Here is a 25,801-nt window from a genome sequence, read left to right as displayed (position 1 = left end):
CCATGTGGGTCACCTCCTTGGTGGGGATTGAACTCATGCTGAAGTGGCTTTAGCTTCTTAACGCTGTGCTTTAACCCGCTGTGCCACCAGGGAGGACCCTATTTTTTTTAACTTAATTTTATATTGTGAGCATTTCTCCATGGTGTAAGAATATTCGTTCTAGTAACTACACACATCTATTCTACATAAAATAATAACTATAGACCTCAAGGAGTACCCAAAACATTAAAAGAGAAAAAAGCTAAATGATCTAAAAGTTGAAGATGAAGGAATATTTGCTCTAATTACCAACTTGCAAAACTTAAAGGTTGCGGAGGCAGATGTTGAATGGAAATATTAGGAAATAGTACAAAATCCATAATGAAGCTACTTCGGTAAGTGCATAAAATAATGAAAAGAGTTCTAAGATGGTGTGCTATAGATTATTTAAATACCAAGAGAACAATAACTACTGCGTAGCATCAAATAATATTGGTAAGGTTAATTAATACAGTTTTCTGAAATAACACAAAGGAAATTCCTACCTTTTAAAAAGATGGCTAGAGAGAAAAACAATCTAAATAACTGAAAGATGCCTAGAGAATATATGCACAAAGGAGCTCATTAACTTTAAAAAGTATAATATTGTTAGCATGGTGTTACAGGCTCTGACTTTAGATTTCCTTAGTGATCTTTAGTAAGGACTTGGAAAAAGAGGTCAGCAGTGATTAGTGCAAAGCTGTCCAATTCCTCCCCACTCCCAAAGATTGTTCTCAAGGACAAGAAAAAAAAATGTAGTAGTTTTTCCCTCTAGTGAAGTATTTTGTGCTTTCTGAGGATTTATCCTGATAGAACCAGCCCCTCCCTATGCTTCAGAGATATCACCCACTTCCCAATTACAGCCAGCAGGTCTAGCCTGACTTGGGCTAGATGGAGGGAAGAAAGTGCTCAGATAAGGGCTCTGGAGAAGTTTGCAGCTTATTATAAAGATGGGCTGGGGCACAGACAGAAGTGCTTCAATCCCAGGGCTCTTGTTGTGTATCACCAGGACACATGACCACAACTGGAGAGAGTTCTCTTTCCCAATTTCTACAGTAGAGACAATAAAATCTACTATTTCATGAAAGATAGTTATTGTCATTATACTTAGTTTTATATTTTCACATTATTTTTCTGCACGCTTTGACATGGAATCATAACTCATTTCAACAGTTATTGTTGAATACTGAAATGAATTTATAGTTCATTTCATTTTTATCATTTAAGTCATGAATTTACACAGTGATAAGCCAGAAAATTCCTTTCATCCTGACTTATGATTTGATGTTTAATAAAGTTCACGGTGGCACTGATGATACTTTTAAACATTCATTAAGTTAAAAATTCCCTTAATAAACTGTTTTTTTTAATTGAGAATCTAGTATGTGCTACACACTATGCTAAACATTATGGCTAGAAATGACTAAATTTTAGCTAAATAAAAAAGTCAAAGATGGGGCCTCCCTGGTGGTGCAAAGAGTTAAGTCTCAGCACTAATAAGTAACCTGCAACCAACTGCATTGTGTAAATAGCAGCCTGAGTTTGATCCCCAGCCAGAGAGCTGACCCACATGGTGCAACAGACCTCTCCTCCCTCTCCTGCTGCTCCCCTCAGCAATGTATTTCAGTCAATCTGCCTGTCTGCTCCTCACTGTCTCCAGTGAATCCGCTCATCCCAAGCCCCTAGCACTTCTGGCCTATACCCCAGTTCTGTATGCATAAATAAATAAATCTAAAAAAAAAAAAAAGAAAAAAATGTCAAAGAGAAAACTGGCTAAACATATTTAGAAAAAATTAGGCAAATTTTATGTAAATGTTGAGTAGATGGATACCATGGAAAGAATTCTAGGTGTAATATAAGGCAAAGACTATATTGGTTTAAAGACCCAAGAAACTTTCTGGTAGGGAAAGAAGATGACTTAAGACATTGAAAAGACAGAAAAGAGTAGTTGTTGTGAGACTTTATTTTCATTATATGAATTATGTATATGATTTTGAGCCAGACATTTTATCTTTCAGAATTTTACTTCATCTATCTGTAAAATAGAAATTGGAGGCCACAAACTAAGATAAATAAAATATTCCCCTAAAGAAATCACAAAAGAAATTTCAGAATGTTTTTATATATAAAACAACATTTTGAAATTGTGGGAAATTAGAGAGATAATGACAATTATCATTAGAATGAAAGTATAAATATGAATTAATTTATTTAAAATATAAGACAGCTGCCCTCCCTGGTGGCGCAACGGGTTAGGACGCAGCACTGCAAGCTGGACGCACCTGCCCAGAGGTGATCCACTGACCCACCCGCTGCTCCCCTCAGTACCTTGTTGATTTGCCTTTTCTGTTCCCCACTCTGTCTCTATTAAAGTCTCTCACCACCTCTGCACCTCTGACTTGTACCCCAGTTCTGTATGAATAAATCTTAAAAATAAATAAATAAAATATAAGACAGGTTAAAAGTAACTGAACTACATGTGCAATTCAAAAAGCAAGGTTAAAGGCAAAGTAGATAATGAAAATAATGAAAGAAAGCATATAGAAAGTAATAAAAATATAGATTATCAATAAGACTAAAATGTGATTTTTGTAAATAATTCATACAAAGGCAGTTTATGGAAAGAAAATGATGGACCTATATCACTTAAGAATTTAGATGCAAACTTCTAAATTAAGTGCTAACAAACCATATCCAATAATGTATTAAAAAATACAGTATGATCAGTGATACAATTACTACAAAAAATCATGTTAAGTTTCCTCAAAAAATTAATAAAACTGTGATTCATTCCACTACATATGTGGATATTATGCTAAACAAGATAAACTAGTCATGAAGGGATAAAAAAACACATTATTCTACTTTACCTGAAGTATATAAAGTAATGCAAACCATAAAAACAGACAAAAAAGAAAGATATTTACCAAGAACCAGGGTAAGATGATGGCAGAATTAGTATTTAGTGAGTATAGAGTTTCCAAGTTGCAAGATGGAAACATTCTAGAGATCTGCTCCAGAGCAATGTGGAAATACTTGATCCAACTATGCTGCATATTTAAATTTTTTAAGACTTAAATTTAATGTTATATGTTTTACTACATTATAAAAAAAAGGTGATTAAGGCACAGAGGATAATAGACACTAGAGAGAGACAGACTGGGTTCCTTTCTCAATTTCTATCACTTATTTCTTTGACCTTGAGTAAATTTCTCTTCTGTTCTTTAGTTTCTTATTAAAATTAAGATAAGTATAGATCCTTTAAAAAAGCAAAACAGAAAAACCCATTGTGTCCAAGTAAAGTTTATCCCGTTAGTCTAATCCACCACACTAAGAGATTAAAGGCTGCAGAAAAAAAATTTTTGTTATAATTCAGCACTTGAAATGTTCTGACTTATTGTACAGGACAACCTCAAGGGAAAATGGGAGTGATCTGGGTTGTGAGGTCAGAATAAGACCCAAAAGGAGGTACACACTTAAGAGAGAAAAGGTTTACAAGAGGAGTTAGAAGAGGGGGAACAGAGAGAGAAGATTACATTTGCCAGGCTTTGGAGGGAAGCCAGCGGCTAAGGCAAGGCGTGAGCCCAAGCAAGAGAGTGCAGGCTGTCTTCTCAAACCAGTGTGGCTGCTTAGCTCTGCCCCTTGTTCTATTAGTCTTCCATCCCCCAGGCATGCTGGGGACTGTACTCCTCCATACCTGCACTCTCGTAACATGGAGATGGTGATGGAGTCTGGGAAGAATTCAGGAGGTAGAGGCTTTAGGACCTCATTCACTGGCTAGGAGTTTGGTCCTCTAACACTGTGTGACTTTTTTCTGTTTTCCTTTAGGTCTGCTCAAATGGCTTGTTGGACCACACCATATAGACCGTATACACATAAGTACTAACACATTACCCCTCCATGTCATTTTCCAATGTTGCTTTGTATTTCTTCATAGGAATATAACCTATGGGTCATGGGGGGGGGATACAGAATAATAAAAACAAATAAATTTCACTACTTAAAAACTGTAGAACTTCTGGATGCCAATAAAACATTAAAAAATTAAAATCCATATTTTAAAATTGGGAAAATATTTACCATTAGTACAACCAATAAGACAAGGGAAATGAGTTCATATAGAATAATAAAATTTTTCTAGAAAAAGGGGGCAAAGGACAATAATTAATGTATTCACAGAACATGAATGAAAGGCTATTAAATTTTTGAGGAACTTCAACCTCACAAGCAGCCTAAGAAATTCATGTTTAAATAGAAAAGTATTTTTAAAAATCTTTGAATAATAAAATTTTTCTAGAAAAAGTGGGCAAAGGACAATAATTAATGTATTCACAGAACATGAATGAAAAGCTATTAATTTTTTGAGGAACTTCAACCTCACAAGCAGCCTAAGAAATTCATGTTTAAATAGAAAAGTATTTTTAAAAATCTTTGAATTAGAATGATTTTTAAATCCCTGTGGTAAGATAGGTGCTGATATCCTGCTGATATAAGAATATAAAACAATGCAAATGTCATAATATTATCTCTTATTACGTATTGTTGTATAAACAGTTACTGCAAAACATAGGAGCTGAGACAACATCTATGATTTCACAATTTTTGTGGGTCAGGGATCAAAGGAACCACTCAGCTTGCCACTCAGAAAGTGCAGTCTGTCCTGGGCCAGAGAACCTATTTTTACACTTGTTCACAGGGTGTGGACAGGCCTCTGGGCCTCATGGCTATTGGCCTATGGACTCAGTTCCTCGTCGTGTGTCCTTTTTCATAGGCTTCCAGGTTGTCCCCACAATATGGCAGCTGATTTCTCTCTGGCCAGTGACAGAAACCTCGGTGTTTATAATGAAGATAGTTGCATGTTTTATAATCTAACCTTGCAGGTGATATCCTATCACTCTGGTATATTATTTTGGTCACACAGCCCAATCTTGGCAAAATGTGGCAGGAATACAGAAGGTATTATGACTAGGAGGCAGGATACAGGGGACGCCTCTCTTGAAGATGGTCATCAAATTTCTTCCAAGCAATTTGTCAATATTTAAAAGTTTATACCTACCCCTTCATCCAATAGTACTAGGTAATCATATTTCTATTTCGGTCATATATTCTAGGAAAATAGTCCTCTATATAGACAAATAGCTATATTTTAATGATGTCATGATTTGAAAAAATTTAAATGTGTAATAGCAGAACTATTTATTAAGTAAATTATAATAGCATGATAGACCATTATGTATTCATTAAAAGTGATGATTTAGATGAATTTTCACATCATGGAGGAAGGATAATATAATTTTATTTTCAAAAAGTAGACTCAAACATTTATATATAGTCTACCAATCATGTAAAAATTAAAATTATAAAATAATTATGGTTTTTAAAGACTGGGCATACTCTACTACACCAGGAAGATGACACACTACATACGTTATATTTCTAGTGCCCCCCACTTAACATTCCTCCTTTCCCCTCCAAAATTAGAAAGCCTACCCTGGATCTTAAAAAAAAAGTCTAGCTTATGAAACATATTGCAAAATGATGGCCTGCAATCTTCAAAAAATGCCAGCATAAGGACAGAGAAAGACTAAGGAATAACCCCAGATTAAATGAGGTTGCAATGGGTTTTCGTCTATTGACTCTTCAGGTTTTCTTTAAATTAAAAAAGACATGCTCAGAACAATAACTGGGGAAATTGGAAAGTGAGTTTTTTATTATAGTAGTGTATTGATGTTAAATTTCCTGAGAAAGACCCTAGTTATGTGATTATGGGGAAGAATGCTATTTTTACAGAAGATTCATGTTGAAATCGCAAGTGTTGAAGTGTCATGAAACTTCCTAGTGTGTGTGTGTGTGTGTGTGTGTGTGTGTGTGAGAGAGAGAGAGAGAGAGAGAGAGAGAGAGATTGAGAGCGCACAAAAGTGCACAACGCAGAGAAAATAAATGTGGGAAGATGTTAGCAATTTGTGAAGTAGAGGAAGAGTATAAGGCGTCCATCTTACTATTTTTGGAACTTTTCAAAATATTTTAAAGTGGAAAGCAATCTTTTAAAATAAATACAATGTTTGAAAGGATTCAGAAAGTGAGTGGCTATTTTACTGTAAAATTAAGATAAAATTTTAGGCTTTTCTGTAGTTCCATCTTTTCAGTATTTTAATTGCTGAAACTATTGTTTTTATAATTGACATACTAAAAGATGTATGAAAAAGATTTTTCTTCATTATGGTTTTATAATTCTTTTTTTTTTTAAGACCTGTTTATTTATTCATAAAAGAAGTAGGTTGTAGGCCCGAGGTATGGGGGTGAGAGGATTCACAGAGACAGAGTGGGGAACTGAACAGGAAGATCCACTGAAACACACTGCTGAGGGGAGCAGCAGGGTGAGACAGGCGAGGTCTGCTGTGCCATGAGGGTCAGCTCCAAGCCTCAGGATTGAATCTGTGTTTGCAGTGGCTGTGGATATTTTCATAGTGCTGTGCTTTAATCCCTTGTACCATAAGGCAGGCCTCATGACTTTATAATTCTTTAAATGGCTTTAACATTGTACAATGAAAGAAATGTTGCCTTGAAACAGTAAGATGAGAGAGACAATGGACAGAATAACCATATCTGTTGGTTTTCAAAGATTATGATATGGATGGCCCTCAAAAACACTCTGTATATTATATGAATTGTCCTCCAAAGGGCAAATATATACAGATAGAAGTAGATTAGTGTGGGGGGGGGTTGGGAATGGGATGATGACTGTAAATGGGCATGAGATTTCTCTGTAGGGTGATGGAAATGTTCTAAAATTAGATTGTGGTGATGGTTCTACAACTCTGTACTAAAGTTCATTGAGTTCTACACTTAAAACAGATTGATTTTATGCATATAAAGATCTCATATATTTTAAAATGCACAGATTAAATTACTTTAGCTAGATGAAACACACAATCTCAATTTGTAGTGACAGCTACAAATGGAGGAGGAGTCTATTATAATTCTTGCAAAATAACCAATAGCATCTTGTTCTGTCCTTGAATTTTTCTTATTTCACTAAGAAAAGCATCATTAGTTCAGAATTTGGGTGGGGAGACATATAGATGTAGAGGAACATCTGATTATGGACTAATTCTCTAAAATGAGCTTTTGTAAATTTAGAGTACATACAAGCTAGTAGAGGCTCACAGAATCAAGCTAGAAGATCAAGTAAGTAGAGGATCATAGATTTGTTGTTTAATTAATGGATTACACTGCTTTCTAGTTGCAATTTAAAATTTCTGTTATTTCATCAAATGATTATTTAATGTTTATTATGGCCAGTTTTAGAGATAACTGCCAGCGTATAAAGGTCTATATAGAGGTGATGGTAAAGTTAAATATTTTCAAATGCTCCCTGGAGTCAGGTTTATGTGCTTAATATGCTTTCTAAGCATATACTTTAAAAAAAAAAAAAAAACCCAACAGATAATACCTAAGTAAATTTATTCTCGGCCCATGAATCATGATAGTTAATGCAGTATGAATTAGTGAGGTCTCACTGTGCTCTCAGAAGTGTTAATGAGTTTTTTGCTTCACAAATCCAAATTGACTCTATAAAACATTAAAGGATTTTTGATCAGAATTAGAAAATTACATGCTAAGGCAATTGTGGCACTCAGTTCTGAAGTACCCAATAACTAGCTATTTCTTCTAAGTCCTCTTGGGCCTGCCCCTCCTGCGACCACTCACTATTTCCACACGGCCCGAGTGGCTTTGCTAAAGGGGGTGGGACAGTGCTGGCCTGCACACTGGTGCGGACATCTGAACAGCCTCTGCTTTCACCGATGTGCAAAAAATTGGGAGAAAGTGGATTTTAGTCTCATAAGAACCCTCTTTAAACAATGGGAATGGCAGCCTGTAAATATTGTCTCCTTAAGCCCCTGGGAAACATCTCTGAAGCTCTTCAGAGATAGGCAACTCAATGCATTGGTTTCCCGCCATTCCCTCTCCCCCCTCCCCTGCTGACACGCCTGCCTCCTGACCCCGTTTTTTCAGATAAATTCTCTGCATGTGAGCCACGTCTGTGATTTTGGAGGAAATCAGACTACTTGAAATAGGCAATATATAGAACTTGTTAGTAAATTCTTGCTGAACAATTGATAATGTTGTACCAATTCGTTGGTATTTTTCATTTGAATTTTATCATTCAAATAGTAGGAAGTTTGTAGAAATAAAACCCTGATGTTGTAGAAATAAGTTTTTACAGTACTTCAGATGGCAGGATGTTCATAGTATAGTTCTGGCTGTACCCATCAGTCAAACCAGTCAACAGTATATCAGATTCACTGTCATTTAGACAATCAGCACAGACCATAGAAGTAGACAGAAATGATATAAATTATGTTCAGGAGTCAGGTTCTGTACACCTGAACTTCCTTATGCTTGAAAAAGGTGTGTTTGGCCTCTAAAATTAAGTCAATAAAAATTGGGCAAACGAAGATGGGTCCTTTTCATGTACTTACTTTTCCAGACACCATTCCCAGCTATTCAACCACAGAAAAGTGAAAGTTTGGTGTTAACTTTACTGTATATATATATTTTTTAAGATTTTTATTTATTTGTGCATACAGAACTGGGGTACAGGCCAGAGGCTCAGGGGCAGTGAGAGGCTTCACCAGAGACAGAGTGGGGAACAGAACAGGCAGATCGACAAAGTACACTGTTGAGGGGAGCAGTGGGCGGGTCAGGAGAAGTCTGCCACACCATGTGGTCACCTCCGGGGCAGGCGGGAATTGAACTCATGCAGAAGCTGCTTTAGATTCTCAGTGTTGTGCTTTAACCCGCTGCGCCACCAGGGAGGGCCATATTTTTAAATTGTGATATAATTGACAGATAACATTAGTTTCAGGTGCATACCATAATTCACTATTTCTATACAACCACAATCATGCATTGCTTAACAGGGATACATGGCGAGAAATGTGTTGCTAGGCAATTTCATTGTGTGAATGTCAGAGTGTACTTACACAAACTAGCCTAATACACACCGAGGCTATAGAGAGGGACCATAAGCATGTATGTGGTCCATCATTAATGAATTGTCCTTTTGTGACACGATTGTGCATTGTGAAATGATCGCCACAATAAGTCTAATTAACATCCAGCACTAATGAGTTACAGATTTTTTCTTATGGTGAGATCTTTTAAGATTGACTGTTAGCAAGTTAAGATTCTACAATATGATATGAGTATACAGTATGGTATTATAACTATAGTCACCAGGTTGCAATTATAATTTATTTTAAAGTTTGTAACTTTTACCCACCTTCCCATTTGCCCCTCCTCCTAACCGCTGCCTTTGGCAAGTCCCAATCTGTTCTCTGTATCTATGAGTTCAGTTATTTGTGTGTGTGTGTGTGTGTGTTTTAGATTCCATGTGTGAGATCATGTGGTATTTGTCTTTCTCTATTTCACTTAGCATTCCTTCACACTCCATTCATATCATTGCTAATGCCAAGATTTCATTTTTTATGGAAGAATATTACTTCTATATAAAGTGTAATATATAATGTATTTTATATATTTGTATCTATGTGTATATCTTTGTCTCTCTCTATATCTCACATTTTCTTTCTCCAATCATCTGTTGATGGGCACTTAGTTTCCTTCCATGTCTTGGCTATTGTAAATAATGCTGCAATGAAAATGGGGGCACATTCATCTTTTGAGATGATGTTTTTCTTTCTTCAGATAATATCCAGAAATGGATTTGCAGAACCATATGGTAATTCTATTTTTTATTTACTGAGGAACCTCTATACTGTTTTCCATAATGGCTGCACTGATTTATATTCCTACCATAAAAAGGGTTCTCTTCTCTCCATATCTTCCAATACTTGTTAATTCTTGTTTTTTAGATCACGGACATTCTAACAGGTATGAGGTGATATCTCACTGTGGTTTTGACTTGCATTTCCCTGATGATTAGTGGTGCCCAGCATCTTGCCAAGTATCAGCAGATCATCTGTATGTTCAGATACTCTGCCCATTTTAAAATCAGATTGCTTTGCTTATACATTGTATTGTAACAGGGTAATCCCCAGGGAAAGGGGAGATTCCAAGATCCCTGCCCCACCCTAAGGAAGGGTGGAGCTGGGCAGGGAAGTGAGGCTAGAAAAGACTGAAAGAAGGTCTGAGAAGGGGGAGAAGGAAGAAGACTAGAAGAAGAAGGAGGAAAAGGCAGAGAGAATTGTAGAAAGAAGAGCTGGAGGAGGCACAGGTAGCAGAGTCATGTGAAGAGCTGCAGTTGCTTCTTGACCTTGGACATGTACCAGGGACTTGGGGGACATAGAAGGAGACACTTGAGACAGAGATGTGAGTGAAAGACCAGTGAAGAGACTGACAATGGCAGCCTTTATCTTGACTTGCATTTTGCTCTTTCCTTCTGGACTTGTCTGAACTCTTCTGCCCTTTTGTTATGTGTCCCCACCAGAAGGTGCCTCACTTTGGCAAGTTTTTGGGCCTCAGTGAGCCCACTTTGGGTCGATCCTTCATGGCTGGGCATTTACCTACAGGGGATGGGTAACTCTGGGTGTTTCATGGAGACATTATTTTAACTATTTTCTTTCTTTTCTTTTTATGACACACTAATTGGATCACAGTTCTTTTCCATTGAAAGCCTACCCCCCTAAGAGTATGTTTCTTATGCAGTGAATGGGCAAGCCTATTTAGAGTGTGCAGGTTTGGGGGACCCAGGATACCCTCACCCTACCTACTAACAGAATGAGTTTTTTCGTGTATTGTGGATATTAACACCTTGTTAGATAGATGATTTGCAAATATTTTCTCCTTTTTGGTAAACTGTCTTCATTTTGATGATTTCTTTTGTTGTATAGAATCTTTTTAGTTTAAAATAGTTTCACTTGTTTATTATTGCTTTTGGTGGCAGAGCCAAAAAATCATCACCAAGACCTACATCAAGGAGCTAACTACCTAAGTTAGCTTCCAGTTTTATGGTTTCAGATCTTAAATTCATTTTGTGTTCATTTTTGTGTATGATGTAAGACGGTGGTTTAATCTTGTTCTTTTGCATGTGGTTATCCAGTTTTCTCAGCACTATTTGCGAAAGTCACTATTCTTTTTCTAGTGTGAGTGTGTATTATTGACACCTCTGTCATAAATTAATAGACATATATGTATGGTCCCTTTAAGGTCTCTTCTATTCTATTAAGCTATGTCTTTTTTTTTTTTTTAAAGATTTATTTATATTTGTACATACAGAACTGGGGTACAGGCCAGAGGCTCAGGGGCGGTGAGAGGCTTCACCAGAGACAGAGTGGGGAGCAGAACAGGCAGATCGACAAAGTACACTGCTGAGGGGAGCAGCGGGCGAGACAGGAGAGGTCTGCCACGCCATGTGGTCTCCTCAGGGGCAGGTGGGATTTGAACTCATGCGGAAGTGGCTTCAGCTTCTCAGTGCAGTGCTTTAACCCGCTGCGCCACCAGGGAGGGCCAAGCTATGTCTTTTTTAATGTCAATACCATATTGTTCCAATTACTAAGACTTTGTAATATAGCTTGAAATCAGTTTTGTTCTTCTTTCTCAAGATCGCATTGGCTCTTTGGGTATCTTGGGTGTTTCCATACAAATTTTAAGATTGTTGCATTTCTGTGAAAAATCCCTTTGGAATTTTGACTGAGATTTTCAAGATAGGGATTGCACTGAATCTGTAGATTGTTTTGGGTAGTATGGATATTTTCATATCATTAATTCTCCCACCTATGAGTGTGTAATATCTTTCCATTTATTTGTATTTTCTTTAATTTCTTTCTTCAATAGTTTTTAGTGTATTTTCATTCCTAGGTATTCTATTAATTGTTATAACTCTGTTATTTTAAACATTATGCCTACACAGGGCTTGAAGAATCTCAAATATTACCTCTATACATTTAGCCTAAATACTTGCTCTACTACTGCCCCTATTACTTTGCCATTAGCATTTACTCTTTGATGGCTCAATTATTTTACATTTCTGCTAATTGTATAAATATAGTCTGAAATATATGATAGTAATCATTCCAGGATGCTCTGTTATAATAGAAAACAAGCTGTGTTTTCTATTCCGCATTTAAAATGAGCTACAATTTAGTGAAGTCCTTAATAAATATTTGTGGGCAGAGCAATCTCATGGAGTCAACAGCAACAAATTCTTTATTATCTTTGCTATTAGAAGAAAGCAATTATAGAATTTTCCCCAAATAGTGGATAAAGTATAATAGAATTAAATTTAATGGATTTCTTCCCATCCATGTATTTTCCTTCCTAAACATTGTTCAGTCTAGACCAAATTTTAAGTGATTTCACATCCCTCATACACACATTGTTGAGTGAGGATGGGAAACCAACTGGTGTTGACGGAGAGGTTCAAGATGGTCTGAATATGCAAACTGCCCATGGGAAATTTGCATACAGATAATGAGGTGGTTATACCTGAAATACTCATCAAAATGCAATTCCATATGTGCAACAGACTCTGGGCTCTGCTTTTCTGCCCCTGGGATTGCCGTAGCTAGGTAAATGTAATGGGGATTCTTTCTTGAAAAGGATAAACCATTTAAACTATTAAAGTGCTCCCTAATATTCCTTGTTGAAAATGAAGCTTAAACTTATGCTTTAATGTTTTATTTTAATGTTTTAGGTAGAAGTGCTAACTTATTTCTGTTATTTGTTTTTATACATAAACTTACTTTCTAGCTTTCTCTTTATGGAATATTCTATTTACTATGTAATAGGCTGTCACTGAGTAAATTGGTGAACATTAAACAAACATGATGTAGGACATAATTTTATTCTGTGGCTGCTTGTTACCATGATGTTTATTAGAGAATAGGCAGACTCAAAGAGTCCTTTTGTGTATTGCTATTATCTCTGCTTTCTGGCCTATTTTCTTGGTCTTAGTAATATTGTCAGAGTTAGCTAGACCAGAAACACAGAGACTTTTCTCCTATCTGCCTTAAAGAGCAAACAAAAGCCAAAAACCAACGACAAAAAATTTAGACAACCAACAAAAGTCATACTTATTCAGAATCGATTATCTTACTAAGGAGCCATAATTGTACATTTTTACATCTATATCAGAAATACCATAAGCTTATTCCGCAGCAGATGTATACATCCACAAGGCATTATGGCTTCTAAATGACAGTACTGTTATTTACTTCATACTAAAATTACTCTTTTCTAATTTCCAAAGATCCATATTGTGCCCATATGTAGTTGGTGAATTAGAAGATGCTAGCAATGATTTGGATGTTCTGGTCACTTTTAACAAGGAGGAAAAATGTATTTGGTGAAACACGAACCACATTTTCTTCCCCAGCTTTCCATTTGTTCTTTGTTTGCAATGAGGATACTATTTGAATTCACCTATGAATTGGGGGTGAGGGGCTGGAGAAGGTTGTTTCCTGTTGTGCCCTCCCTGCTATGTATAAATAAGAGCACACTGCACAGGCAATTTGGTGTCCCGAAGAATAGACAGTAGCTACTCAATTAGTGACATTGAAGGTGGAGTAACTATACCTCTCCTGAATGTGGTTCTTCTAAAGAGAACACTATCCCACGTTTCCCACCTTCTAGTCCTTACTAAAACAGCAGTCCATAAATTATTTACTTTTGATTAATTCTACTTTAAGTTAACTCTTTAGGGAAAAAATGTAACTTAATGAGATGAAAATACCTGTATTATAATTTAGATGAGATCAGCTATGGTTAATAGGTTATTTTTGAAATGCTGAACATTCTTTTGTTTTTAATTAGCTAACGTCCCTTTATTCACTTTTATCCTCTAGGCTGTTGCTTCAGTGATAATACAACTCATCATTTACTTAGGACTATGGAATAGCAAATGGCATTATTAGTTGACTACTGCTATACAGTTATCACAAATAAGAAAACAAAATATTCCTTTTTTGTGGTTTCATCAAAGTGAAGACTTGTAATTTCAATTTCTGAGCTATAGTGAGTGAAATGGGAGTGAAGGAAGGGATAGGATGGAGCAGAAAGTGGGAAGGGATGAGAAAGAAGGATGTGGAACAATGGCCATTATAAATTTGACTGGTAGATCAAAGTCACTTGAAAATATGCTAAGGTTCAAGTTTTAAATGAGTGACTCATCTTGTAAAACTCATAATAAGATGAAGCTAATGTCTTATTAGAACAGAATCATTGGAAACAGTGCCAAAGAGTCTTCTTTTTGGACACCTTAATAATGCAGAGCTGGGTGGAATTGGTGATTTATGTTGTGCGGGAACGGGGCCCACTACCCGAAAAAGTCAGCCACATTGCTGTAAAGACAAGAGGAAACTATTGCAAGCTCGAGCTCAGAACCAACTGCACACCAGAGGCACCTGGGTTGTAGGAAGGGCCCAGGGTGTTGTGAGGCAGAGTTCTTATATGGTCCTCGGGGGTAGCCCAGGTGCAACAGGGGTCGCTGCCTGACTGGTCGACCCTTGCCACCCTCCATATTTGGTATGGGAAACTCAGTCCCTGTCGGGGGAAACAGACTGAAGCATAAAATGGCGGTGGCGAACTTAAAATGGAGTCTGTCATGTTCTTTAATTTAGTGCCTCTGAACAGCCTATAGATCTGAGAGACTCTGGGACCAAAATCTCTATTTTTCCAAAGAAGTCCTACTTTCAGTCAGTTACTATGTACTTACTGGAACTATCCTTTAGCTACAGGATCACTGTCACTGAGAAAGAATTTATCGAACACTTGTATACTGTGCTAAATACTATGTACTTTATTACAAAATATCAGCAATAATAATCAGCAAGGTAGATTTTTCATTCTTATTGTAATTACATAAAAATGTGCTGACAATTGTAGGGAGGAAAAATAATTTTCCTTCTATCTTTCTGAGTTCTTTGTTAAAACCCTTGTAATGAAAGGCAGATTAACAAAAGAAGAACAAACAGAAATTTATTAACATAGATTATCTCATGAATTCAGAGAGGATATCCAAGAAAATTAGTAATTCTCCTAGGTAGCTTAGAATTAAGGATTAAATACTGTTGTAATAGGGAAAGCAGGCAGGGAGGATATAAGCCTTAGGAGCAAATAAATGATGTTCTAGGAAAAATGAAGAATAGAATGCAGGTATGATAGTTTGTGACAAAAGTGTCTGAACGTGGTGTTGACTTTTAGCCTCCTCTTGTGTTACAAAAGTCAATTATTTCCTGGCTGATGGAACTGCCTAGAAGGGATTTATGGCAATTGTGTTCCATTTTTGAGGTTTTGTCTTTGGGAAAGTAAGGAGAACTTTTGAGAAAGTCTCTCCCTGAATTAACTACTTCCACAGTTCATAATAATATACCAAAGCAGCATATTTTGGGGTAGCAGCTCCTGTGCATTTGTACTTCACAATCACATGTAAAAGGGAAAAACTGTTTCATGTGGGAAGAAATATGAAATAAAAGAAGAAGCCTCATTTAGCATTAATACTTCCAAATGGAAGTTCTGATAATAAATAGCTAGTGCATATTTTACATTAAGGAAGTCGAACTCCCTTCACTGTAGGCTCTGTATGAGCTCTCGGACTAGTCATGCCAAGTATGTTTCTTGGGAAGTAGTTCTGGAGCTCATTCTGACTAGAAGGAACACATGAATGCTCTTGAGCCAGGATGTAAGGAATGCATTTACAGAATCCAAAAAGCTAAGGATTCAGTTCATCTTACCATTTTATTGCAGTGTTTCTTACTACCAAAATAAATAAATAAATACATAAATAAATAAAATGAAAATGCTATGGACATGTTTTGTTCCACGGAAAAAAGTAGTTAGCAAGTTGTTTTAGGTTTTATAGGCAAAGTGGATTTTGCAGAGATCAGGTAAAGCACAATAATGCTATTGAATGCCCTTGACCAAAATTTTAATAATTAACTTTTTTTTTTTAATGTCATTGTCTGGTAACAACATTCTTCAAAAACATTCTGTTAGAAGTCTAGTAGTAAAAGTTCATGTGATAAATTATGTTGACAATATTACTAATAATGTGGGATCTAAGTAATTCTTTACACAAATTTACTAGGTTACTGCCATAAGTTTAGCAGAATAAAAAAATCTAGAAATCTTTATTTTGTCAAGATCTTTTCATCAAAGTTCCTTTCAAAACTATCAAATAATTTGGGGTCAACATAGGGTAAGAGATTATTATCATACTGTATTTAAAAGTATTGATATAGATGTAATTTAACAACCATTTTCGTATGTGAGTTATGATAAGTAAAGTGCGTATTTGAAACGTCTTAGACTACTGAGTTGGCATTATCACGTTGCATCATTCCTGTCTATAAATAATGGGGGTAACAAACACCTGGGTCTTCTCTTCCAATTGTTGATGGAAAACTTTGTTTGGCATCTTTGCAATTAACCTCACATTTAACTCAATGAAAAGGCTGAGTCAAATATAGAATTTTCTAGAGTTAGACAAAGGTGTATTATTGTATGTAATAAAAAAAATCAATTTTCTTAGGCCTTACCTCCTAAATCCCATCTCATGTTTTTCTCTGAAAAATCAACATTTTATCTTTATTCATTTAATTTTATCATTTATATAAATGATGTATGAAAGCAGTATTACTGTTTTTTAACATTCTACAACCATAATATTAACAAGATTTTATCTTGTGCTTCTAACTCCAATTTAGCTTGCATGTATCTAAGTAATTTTCTCTTAAAAAAGTATTATAATCACAAAATTGTTGTCTTTAAGATTACTGATTTCCTGTTGTATTTTTTTTCTTTAGTGAAATTAACTGGAAATGTCCATTTAAGTAGCAGTTACTAGAAACTATTTTATCAATTTTCTTCCTCTGAAAAATAAGTGAGCAGAGAGGGGGAAGATAAATGACCAAAGGAAAATTCCATAGTAAGTACTGACTTGAATAGATATTGTTTCCTTTGAGCTTTGAGACTTCAGATAAACTTAAGGGTTTATGCGCCTAATCTTAAAGTACAAATACTGTTGCTATCCTTTGTCTATACTACTTAACCTGGCTTTTGTTCATGTATGGTAGAAGGAGGGAGGTATTATTAGCACTATAAAACAAGCCAACATGATACATGTGTTTATTTCTAAGTATTCAAAAAGATGTACAAATTGGTTCTTCAAACATATTGGAAAGATTAGGTTATTATCATCTATTCTAGTGGCTGTCATGTTCAATAAATACTAATTGCTAAAGATGGATAAACATTTATCTTGCTCTATATGACAGTATTTCTCAATTATGTGTGATTAATCTCTTTTCCAGGCATTTGACATCAGTTTTTGATCATTGAGGGATCACCCAACATGTCAAATTACTATCCTGTTCACTTATGTCCAGTTCTTACATGGCCACAGTACAGTCTGTAGAAAGCATATTCTTTCTTGGAATGTCTATATTAGGAGAGTATCAGGAGAAAGTGGTGCGCAGAGATTCTTTGGAGATGTCTAATTAGAACAATTAAAACATGAGTATTCTGTAGAAATGTAACTTGGGACCTTCAGTTGGCAGGAGCCGGATTTAACAATATTACCTTAGAGGCAGCTGTGAACCTGGTGGTTGGACCGCAAGGATTTACATCTTAGCCCCATTACTTGTCAAGTTGCAAGACCTCAGCCTCTCCGCACTTCACTTTCCTTATTTATAAAAAGGGGGTAAGTATTGTTCCTGCCTTACACAGGAGGATTAAGTGAGATAAAACACTTTCAGCATTCAAACAATGTGTATATAAAGTAGGTATTAAGTAAATATAAGCCATAATCTAGAGAGACCTGGAGGTCTGTTTGATTGCTGACTTAAAAAAATCAAAGTTAACAAATTATTTTTTTCAATGTTACTTCACAACTTTGTAGTTAGAAATGATTTTTCTAGGTTGTGAGAAAATTTTCCAAATTAGCACATTCATAACTCAGGAAACACTGACTGTAGAAGAATCTGTAACATTTACATTGGTCTAGAGAGGGAAAACATCTTTTAGTCCCTTCATGTAGAAGAAATTCTGTATGCAATTAGTTTGTATGCAGCATATCATCCTTGGCATTCAAAAGCACTAAAAGCACACTCACTAATTTACAAGAGAGTTTTAAAAAACACTAGGCCTTAGAGTTCTGATGCTTTTTCAGAAAAACCCTTCAACACAGGGGCAGAGACTTGGATTAAGAGGACCAGGGAACTCAGATGGGCATGAGCCTGGGACAGATTTTTTTAACCTCAGGTTTCCCTAATTGCAGAATTGTCCTTTATATTTTAGTTATCACTTTATAGTTTACAATCACTTTTTAAGTAAGTATAATTCCTCTTCTCTCAAAGGGCAAAATTAACGAGTGTGTAACAGAATGCGCTGAGGACTGTTGAGCTGAATGCATAGCATCAGGCATTTAAAATGTAAAAAAATTCCAGACTTTTAAAATTAAAAGGTGGTAACATAATAACTACACCTGGTTGTTTAAGTGCTTCCGCTTTTTTGATGTATTTGTGATCATGTATTGCAGGTCATATGTTGGCAACTAGGAGACAGGAGACTTTTTCCAATCTCAGGTTTCCCTAACTGCAGAATTGTCCTTTATATTTTAGTGGGATTTGTTGCTTAAACAGAACTCTGAAAGTGATATGGCAGAAAAGAATTAAATACATTTGAAAAGACAATATTTTCTTATGTTAGCCTGGAAAAGTTTAAAAACAAAATAACTTTCTTTTGAAAGAAATAACATACCCACCCTCTAACATCAGCACAACCTAAAGACAAACAAAGCTTTGACTACTAGTTATTGGAACAAGTGTCTGCTTTAAAGGGATACCCTAACACATTCTGTCAATTTTGGGTAAGATTTTAAAGTACTGAATGTGTTCCTTCTTCTAACCATTTCTGCACACTCAGAGAGGGTATTTAGGTGGCCTGAGGGAAACGGAGATGTTTCCGGTTAATTTAAAACTTTGACCTAAGGCAACATTTTGAGAGCTCAGGAGCATTTTTCTTTCTTGCTTCTATTTTACAAAGAAAAGGCATTCTGCCTATCTACATTCCATTGCAGTTTCAATCTTTAGGATAGTTTCTACTTTCCATTCAAAAACTGTTGGAAAAGCATGTCAAATCTGCATTTTTAACAATGGAGGGCAGCCATTTGCAACAGCAGCTGATGGGGACTGACAAAAGAAATTACTTTTATAAAATACAGAAATCACCAGTTCTTTAAAAAATACAATCCTTCATATATTAATTCTTGATGGATGTTGTAAAACAAGGAAATGTATTTGATTTATATTACTATACCACTTTCAAAATATGAGTACCTACTGTACCTAGCAATTTAAAGTAACAGATGTCCTGCCTTTTCGGGTTACTGGGAAATACCACAGAAAAAGCAGTATGTCATAGCTTTCATACAGAGTATATTCAGGAAGTTGAGGTGCGATTTCTATTCAATGTGAAAATGGTGACATTCTAAACTTTTTAGGGAGTCGAATGATGGAAAGTTGAGAGCATCCCAAAGGGAACACGTGGAATCGACAACTAGACATCAATACCAGCCTTTCTGTTTTAACAAGCTCCTGAAATAGGATTGCAGATCTGTAAGCCTGGTATTTCGTAAGCCGGAAGTCAGGATAAACGTTTATTGCAATAATCTCAGTAAAACTAAATAAAATTTCTCTATGGGATTTCCCGTATTGCCTTGTTCTAACTCCTCAGCTAAAAGTGTAGTCAACAATGCTTAGTTAGCAATAGGATGAAAGACCTGACGTGTAATGGCAGAATAGCTACTTCCAATAGATTGCTTTAATCACACCCAACATTGCTTCTGTAGAACTATGCCAAGACTCACACCGTTTTTCACTGGAATTGCAGATGACTTTTTATTTTCTAACCCTACAAGGTAGTCTTCATTTATCATTGCACTTGGGTGGCCACCATGACTAGGCCATCTTGTCAAACCTATAGGGGAGACGGCTGGGCGGGCAGTGGTGGTGCAAGGGGGCTAAAGCCTCAACAACTGAATGCAAAGACATCGCTGGTGGGGATGACTCCACCTGTTGAGGTCGGTCAGTTTAAGCGGGCGGGCTGCGGCTTCTCTCCCGCTGAGGAAGGGCGGCAAGCACTCCCTCTCCCGCGAGCCTACCCGGAGGAGCTAAACTGTTAACTGCTAACAGCTGCAATCTCGGCCGCCGGGCTCGCCCCCGGCCGTCCAAGGGCGAGGGGATCTTAAGGCTACAGCAGCGCCGGTGCACAAAAGGCGGCACCTATCACGAGGAGGCACCCGCCCGGTCGGAGCCCGCGACGCCCGGCGCTGGGGCATCCTCCGGGGGAGGCGCGGGCGGCGCGGGTCGGGGGCGAGCCCAGGTGCAGCAAGAAGCAGGGCCCCGCCACGCGCCGAGGAAGAAAGCCTGACTCATGTCGTGGCGGCGGCGGTGGCGGCGGGCTCCTGGGAACTGAAACTCGTGATGCTGTTGCTGCGGAGAAAAGCCTCATTACCCATTCCGCAGGCGGGGGACACCACCCAGGGCGCGTACACCCGAGACCCGGGCTCCCGCTGCTTCTGCGGGCCCCACCCCACCGCGCCCCCTCCTCTGCCGCGGGCCCGCGCCCGCGCGCGCCGGCCGCTGGTGAAAAAAGAGCGGACACACCTAACCTGCGCGCCCCCGCACCCTGCCCCACCCCCACTCAGGCCGACTCTCACTGGCCGACCCGGATTCGCTCCCTCCACCGAAATTTTCCCCCTCCCCATCCCGGCGTCGGCGCCTCCGCCAGCCTTCGGCAATTTCCGTCGGGAGACCCGGCGCTCGGGAAGACCCGAAGACCCGCCGCCGCCGCCTCTGCCAGACCCGGCTTTATGTCTGCGGCACTGGGGCGCATGCGCAGACGCCATCTTCCCTCCTTCTCCTTTGCCTGCCCCCTCCCCCCGCCACCGCCGCCGCCTCCTCTCGCCGGCGGTCGCCCCTCCTCCTCCTGCGCTCGGGCGCTGGTCCCTCCTCTCCCGATGCCGCGAGAGACTGGGGGATACGGTGGAGCCGGAGAAGAGCACTAGTAACAACCACCACAGCCCCCTCCCCTCCGCCGCCGCCCTCCCTCGGCACCCACCCACTCACCCGCCCCGTTTGCCGACACCGACCAACCCCACCTTTCGTTCCTTTGAACGGCGTCGGCTGCAGTCGCCGCTGCACCAGCCCGTCCGGCCACCAACGCCGACGAGAAAGGAGCCGTCGCCGCCTGCAGCCCCCTCGCGCCCTGGCCGCGGGAGCAGCGGGGTGAGGACCAGCCGGCTGCGGAGTCACAGGACGAGAGCGGCTCGCACCCCACCGCGCTAGCGCACGTCCCGCCGCCCTCCGGGGAGGCTCGGGCGCCGGCCCCTTCCTCCCCGAGGACGTGAGCTGAGCCGCGGCGCCTGCCCCGAGGGAGGAAAATGCTCCGGCTCCATGGCTGCCAGTGATGGAGCGGTCCCTAGGCTCCCGCTGCCACCGCCGCCGCCGCGCCCCGGCCGTGCTCCGCGAGGACCCGGCGTCTCTGCGCGCCCGCCCGCGCCTCGTTGCTGGGCTCACCGTACCGGGCGCCCCGCCGCCGCCCCGCTCCCAGCCTCGCCGCCCCGGCCCCAGCCGCGGCCAGCGTTTCCTCACGGAGCAGCCGCCGCGAGCCCAGGGGGTTTGAAAGGGTCCGCGGGGCGCGGGGGGAGGGCCGAGCGGGGACAGCGGGGCCGTGAGGGGAGGTTTGAGCGACACTGAGCTCGTCGGGCTCGGCGGCGGGGCCGCCGGGGGTGGCCAGGGGAAGGCGACACCGCTCCGCGCTGCCTTCGTGCAGAGCGACCGGGAGGGCTTTGCAGCGACCGCCGCCGCCGCGGCGGGAGGAGGGGTTGGGGTGGCTTCTGAGTTGGCCAGAGAAGGTGGGCATTTCTCGGTTTTCCCACCCCCTCCCCTTGCCTCTTCCCTCCCTCTTGCCCCGCACCCCACGTGAAGCGGAATATAAAGGGGGGTGTGAGATTAGAGGGGAAAGTGAATGGCGAAGGACTAAAGGGGTCCCCCCTTCGGGTCCCCGGCCGCCCTGTTCACCCTCGTTCATCCTCCCTTCCCGAAGCTCGCCTTCGAAGGCAGGAGTGGCCCGCGCCTTCGGCTGAGGAGGAGGAGGAGGAGGAGGAGGAGGAGAAATCGCGCCAGGCGGAGCGTCAGGTCCCGTTTTCCTCCCTGGCGTCTTGAATACAAAGATTACGGTGGAGAAGGAAATTGCACTCGCCTCCTCCGCCCCCCGGTACCCAACACAATGCACCAGCCGCCTGAGTCCACCGCCGCCGCGGCCGCTGCAGACATTAGTGCTAGGAAGATGGCGCACCCGGCAATGTTCCCTAGAAGGGGCAGCGGTAGTGGCAGCGCCTCTGCTCTCAATGCAGCAGGTACCGGTGTGGGGAGTAGTAATGCCCCATCTTCCGAGGATTTTCCGCCTCCGTCGCTGCTCCAGCCGCCACCTCCTGCAGCATCTTCTACAGCGGGACCACAGCCTCCGCCTCCACAAAGCCTGAACCTCCTTTCGCAGGCTCAGCTGCAGGCACAGCCTCTTGCGCCAGGAGGAACTCAAATGAAAAAGAAAAGTGGCTTCCAGATTACTAGCGTTACCCCGGCGCAGATCTCCGCCAGCATCAGCTCTAACAACAGTATAGCAGAGGACACTGAGAGCTATGATGATCTGGATGAATCTCACACAGAAGATCTGTCTTCTTCGGAGATCCTCGATGTGTCACTTTCCAGGGCTACTGACTTAGGGGAGCCTGAACGTAGCTCCTCAGAAGAGACTCTAAATAACTTCCAGGAAGCCGAGACACCTGGGGCAGTCTCTCCCAACCAGCCCCACCTTCCTCAGCCTCATTTGCCTCACCTTCCACAACAGAACGTTGTGATCAATGGGAATGCTCATCCACACCACCTCCATCACCATCATCACATTCATCACGGGCACCACCTCCACCATGGGCACCACCATCCATCTCATGCTGGTGTGGCCACTGCATCCATTCCTGGAGGGCCACCTTCAAGCCCAGTATCCAGAAAACTCTCTACAACTGGAAGCTCTGACAGTGCTATATCAGCTGCACCAACTTCTGCTGTATCATCGGGTGGTTCACCTGCATCTGTAATGACTAATGTCCGTGCTCCGAATGTTACTGGCAGTATAGGTATAAATTCGGTTACTGGCGCTAACACAGTGAATAATGTTAACGTTACTGCTGTGGGTAGTTTTAGTCCTAATGTGACAAGCAGCATGCTAGGTAATGCTAACATAAATGCAGGCAATATTCCTAGTGCCGCTGGTGTGAGTGTTGGGCCTGGAGTTGGCAGCGGTGTTAATGTGAATATATTGAGTGGCATGGGCAATGGTACTATTTCTTCCTCTGCTGTGAACAGTGTCCCTAACGCAGCTGCAGGGATCACTGTGGGATCAGTTTCAAGTCAGCAGCAACAACCAACAGTTAACACCTCAAGGTTCAGAGTTGTGAAGTTAGATTCTAGTTCTGAACCCTTTAAAAAAGGCAGATGGACTTGCACTGAGTTCTATGAAAAGGAAAATGCAGCACCTGCTACAGAAGGTGTGGTGATAAATAAAGTGGTGGAGACTGTAAGACAAAATCCGATAGACGTGACCTCTGAGAGGGAGAGCACTAGTGGGAGTTCAGTGAGCAGTAGTGTCAGCACACTGAGTCACTACACAGAGAGTGTGGGAAGTGGAGAGATGGGAGCCACTGCTGTGGTGGTCCAGCAGCAGCAACCGGCTCTTCAAGGTGTGGCCCTTCAGCAGATGGATTTCAGTAGCGCTGGGCCACAGAGTATTTCAGCGGTTAGTATACCACAGAGTATTTCTCAGTCACAGATCTCACAAGTCCAAGAACTGAGCTATCCGCAAAAGCAAGGTCTTCAGCCAGTACCTCTGCAAGCCACTATCAATGCTGCAACTGGTATCCAGCCATCACCTGTTAACGTGGTTGGTGTAACTTCAGCTTTAGGTCAGCAGCCTTCCATTTCCAGTTTGGCTCAACCCCAACTGCCATATTCTCAGACGGCTCCTCCAATGCAAACTCCCCATCCAGGGGTACCAACCCAGCAGTTACAGTATGGACAACAGCAGCCAACAGTTTCCACACAGATGACCGCGGGCCATGGTAAATCAGTGACTCAGAATCCTACGTCAGAGTATGTCCAACAGCCCATCCTTCAAACAGTGGTGTCCACCGGCCAGCCCAGTTCTGCAGGAGTGGGAACAGGAACCACGGTGATTCCTATGGCTCAGCCACAGAGCATCCAGCTGCCAGTGCAGCCCACAGCAGTCCAAGCACAACCTGCAGGGGCATCTGGCCAGCCTGTTGGTCAAGCTCAAACAGCAGTATCCGCTGTATCTACTGGCAGTCAAATAGCAAATATTGGTCAACAAGCAAACATACCTATTGCAGTGCAGCAGTCCTCTACCCAAGTCACACCTTCAGTTATTCAGCAAGGTGCTCCTCCATCTTCACAGATAGCTCCACCTGCTCAAACTGCGATTATTCATCAGGGAGTTCCAACTAGCGGATCAAGCCTTCCTCAACAATTGGTCGTTACACCCCAAAGTACCTTGTTAACTGTGCCTCCCCAGCCACAAGGAGCAGAATCAGTAGCTCAAGGAGTTGTTTCGCAGCAGTTGCCTGCAGTTAGTCCTTTGCCCTCCGCTAGTAGTATTTCTGTTACAAATCAGGTTAGTTCAACTGGTCCTTCTGGAATGCCTTCAGCCCCAACAAACTTGGTTCCACCACAGAATATAGCACAACCCCCTGCCACCCAGAATGGTAATTTGGTTCAAAGTGTTAGTCAACCTCCATTGATAGCAACTAATATAAATTTGCCTTTGGCACAACAGATACCACTAAGTTCTACTCAGTTCTCTGCACAATCATTAGCTCAGGCAATTGGAAGCCAAATCGAAGATGCCAGGCGCTCAACGGAACCCTCCTTAGTTGGTTTACCTCAGACTATCAGTGGTGACAGTGGGGGAATGTCAGCAGTTTCAGATGGGAGTAGCAGCAGCCTAGCAGCCTCTGCCTCTCTTTTCCCGTTGAAGGTGCTACCGCTGACGACACCCCTGGTGGATGGCGAGGATGAGAGGTAAGATCATGTCATGTTTCTGTAGATACTCAACAGATCTGAAGTTAATCTTAGCACTTTAATATCTGCACAAAATTAGTCTAAGGCATGACATACTTCATTTTTGTATGTGCAAAATACATTTTTGTGGTAAATTTTCTAGAGCAAGAGTTATGAAGTGTTTTCAGAATGGATAGGAAATGTTATGAGTAATATGTAAAGACTATTTGTCTGAATAGTTATTGAGTATTAAAAATAGGCTTGGGGCACCAAGTGATTTTTGTTATTTATAGAATGATTTTTGGAAAGACTAATTACAAACAAACCCAAATTTTGCTAACCCACATAATAGTTAATCTGTTCTTTTTGAATTACTAACCCTTGTGAACATCTGTTGGGGAGGATTGTTCCCACATTTTGTCTCCTTTACTACACTACACAGTCCTTTTCAGGTCTGTGTTTGATCTTAGTCTGTGAAAGATAATGTTACCTGCTTTTCCTAGTCAGGCGCTATAGGAAAGATAACCTAATCTGGGTTATGTAGCATGCCCTCATACTGTAATTGGCCAGCTTTATACTTACTTAATGGTCATTTTATCTGAACAGTAAAGGAATGAGCATCCTGAAATATTTTGTGGGGAAGGAAGGGATATGCAGTCAATATAACTAGATTTATCTTTAAGAGTATT

General features: G+C 40.6%; 1 protein-coding gene across 5 annotated transcripts in view; it reads left to right on the top strand.

Annotated features, from left to right (window-relative positions):
- The first annotated feature begins 22,144 nt into the window (after positions 1 to 22,144).
- Positions 22,145 to 25,801, top strand: part of TSC22D1 (TSC22 domain family, member 1) — a 107,394-nt gene continuing 103,737 nt past the window's right edge. For 2 of the 5 annotated variants that reach the window (XR_001145330.1, XM_012723233.1), the window contains exon 1: positions 22,177 to 25,133. Coding sequence is in view for 4 of the 5 variants with exons in the window: in XM_012723233.1 (XP_012578687.1) it covers positions 22,270 to 25,133 (2,864 nt within the window). In the remaining variant the exon portion in view is untranslated. Of the gene's footprint in view, positions 25,134 to 25,801 lie in introns of all 5 variants that reach the window. The other 3 variants (XM_004680134.2, XM_012723232.1, XM_012723231.1) reach the window with 3 other exon arrangements.

Source organism: Condylura cristata, unplaced genomic scaffold, assembly GCF_000260355.1.
Source record: "Condylura cristata isolate star-nosed mole 26May11 unplaced genomic scaffold, ConCri1.0 scaffold00010, whole genome shotgun sequence".
NCBI lineage: Eukaryota > Metazoa > Chordata > Mammalia > Eulipotyphla > Talpidae > Condylura > Condylura cristata.
This window is presented reverse-complemented; position numbering and strand designations above follow the sequence as displayed.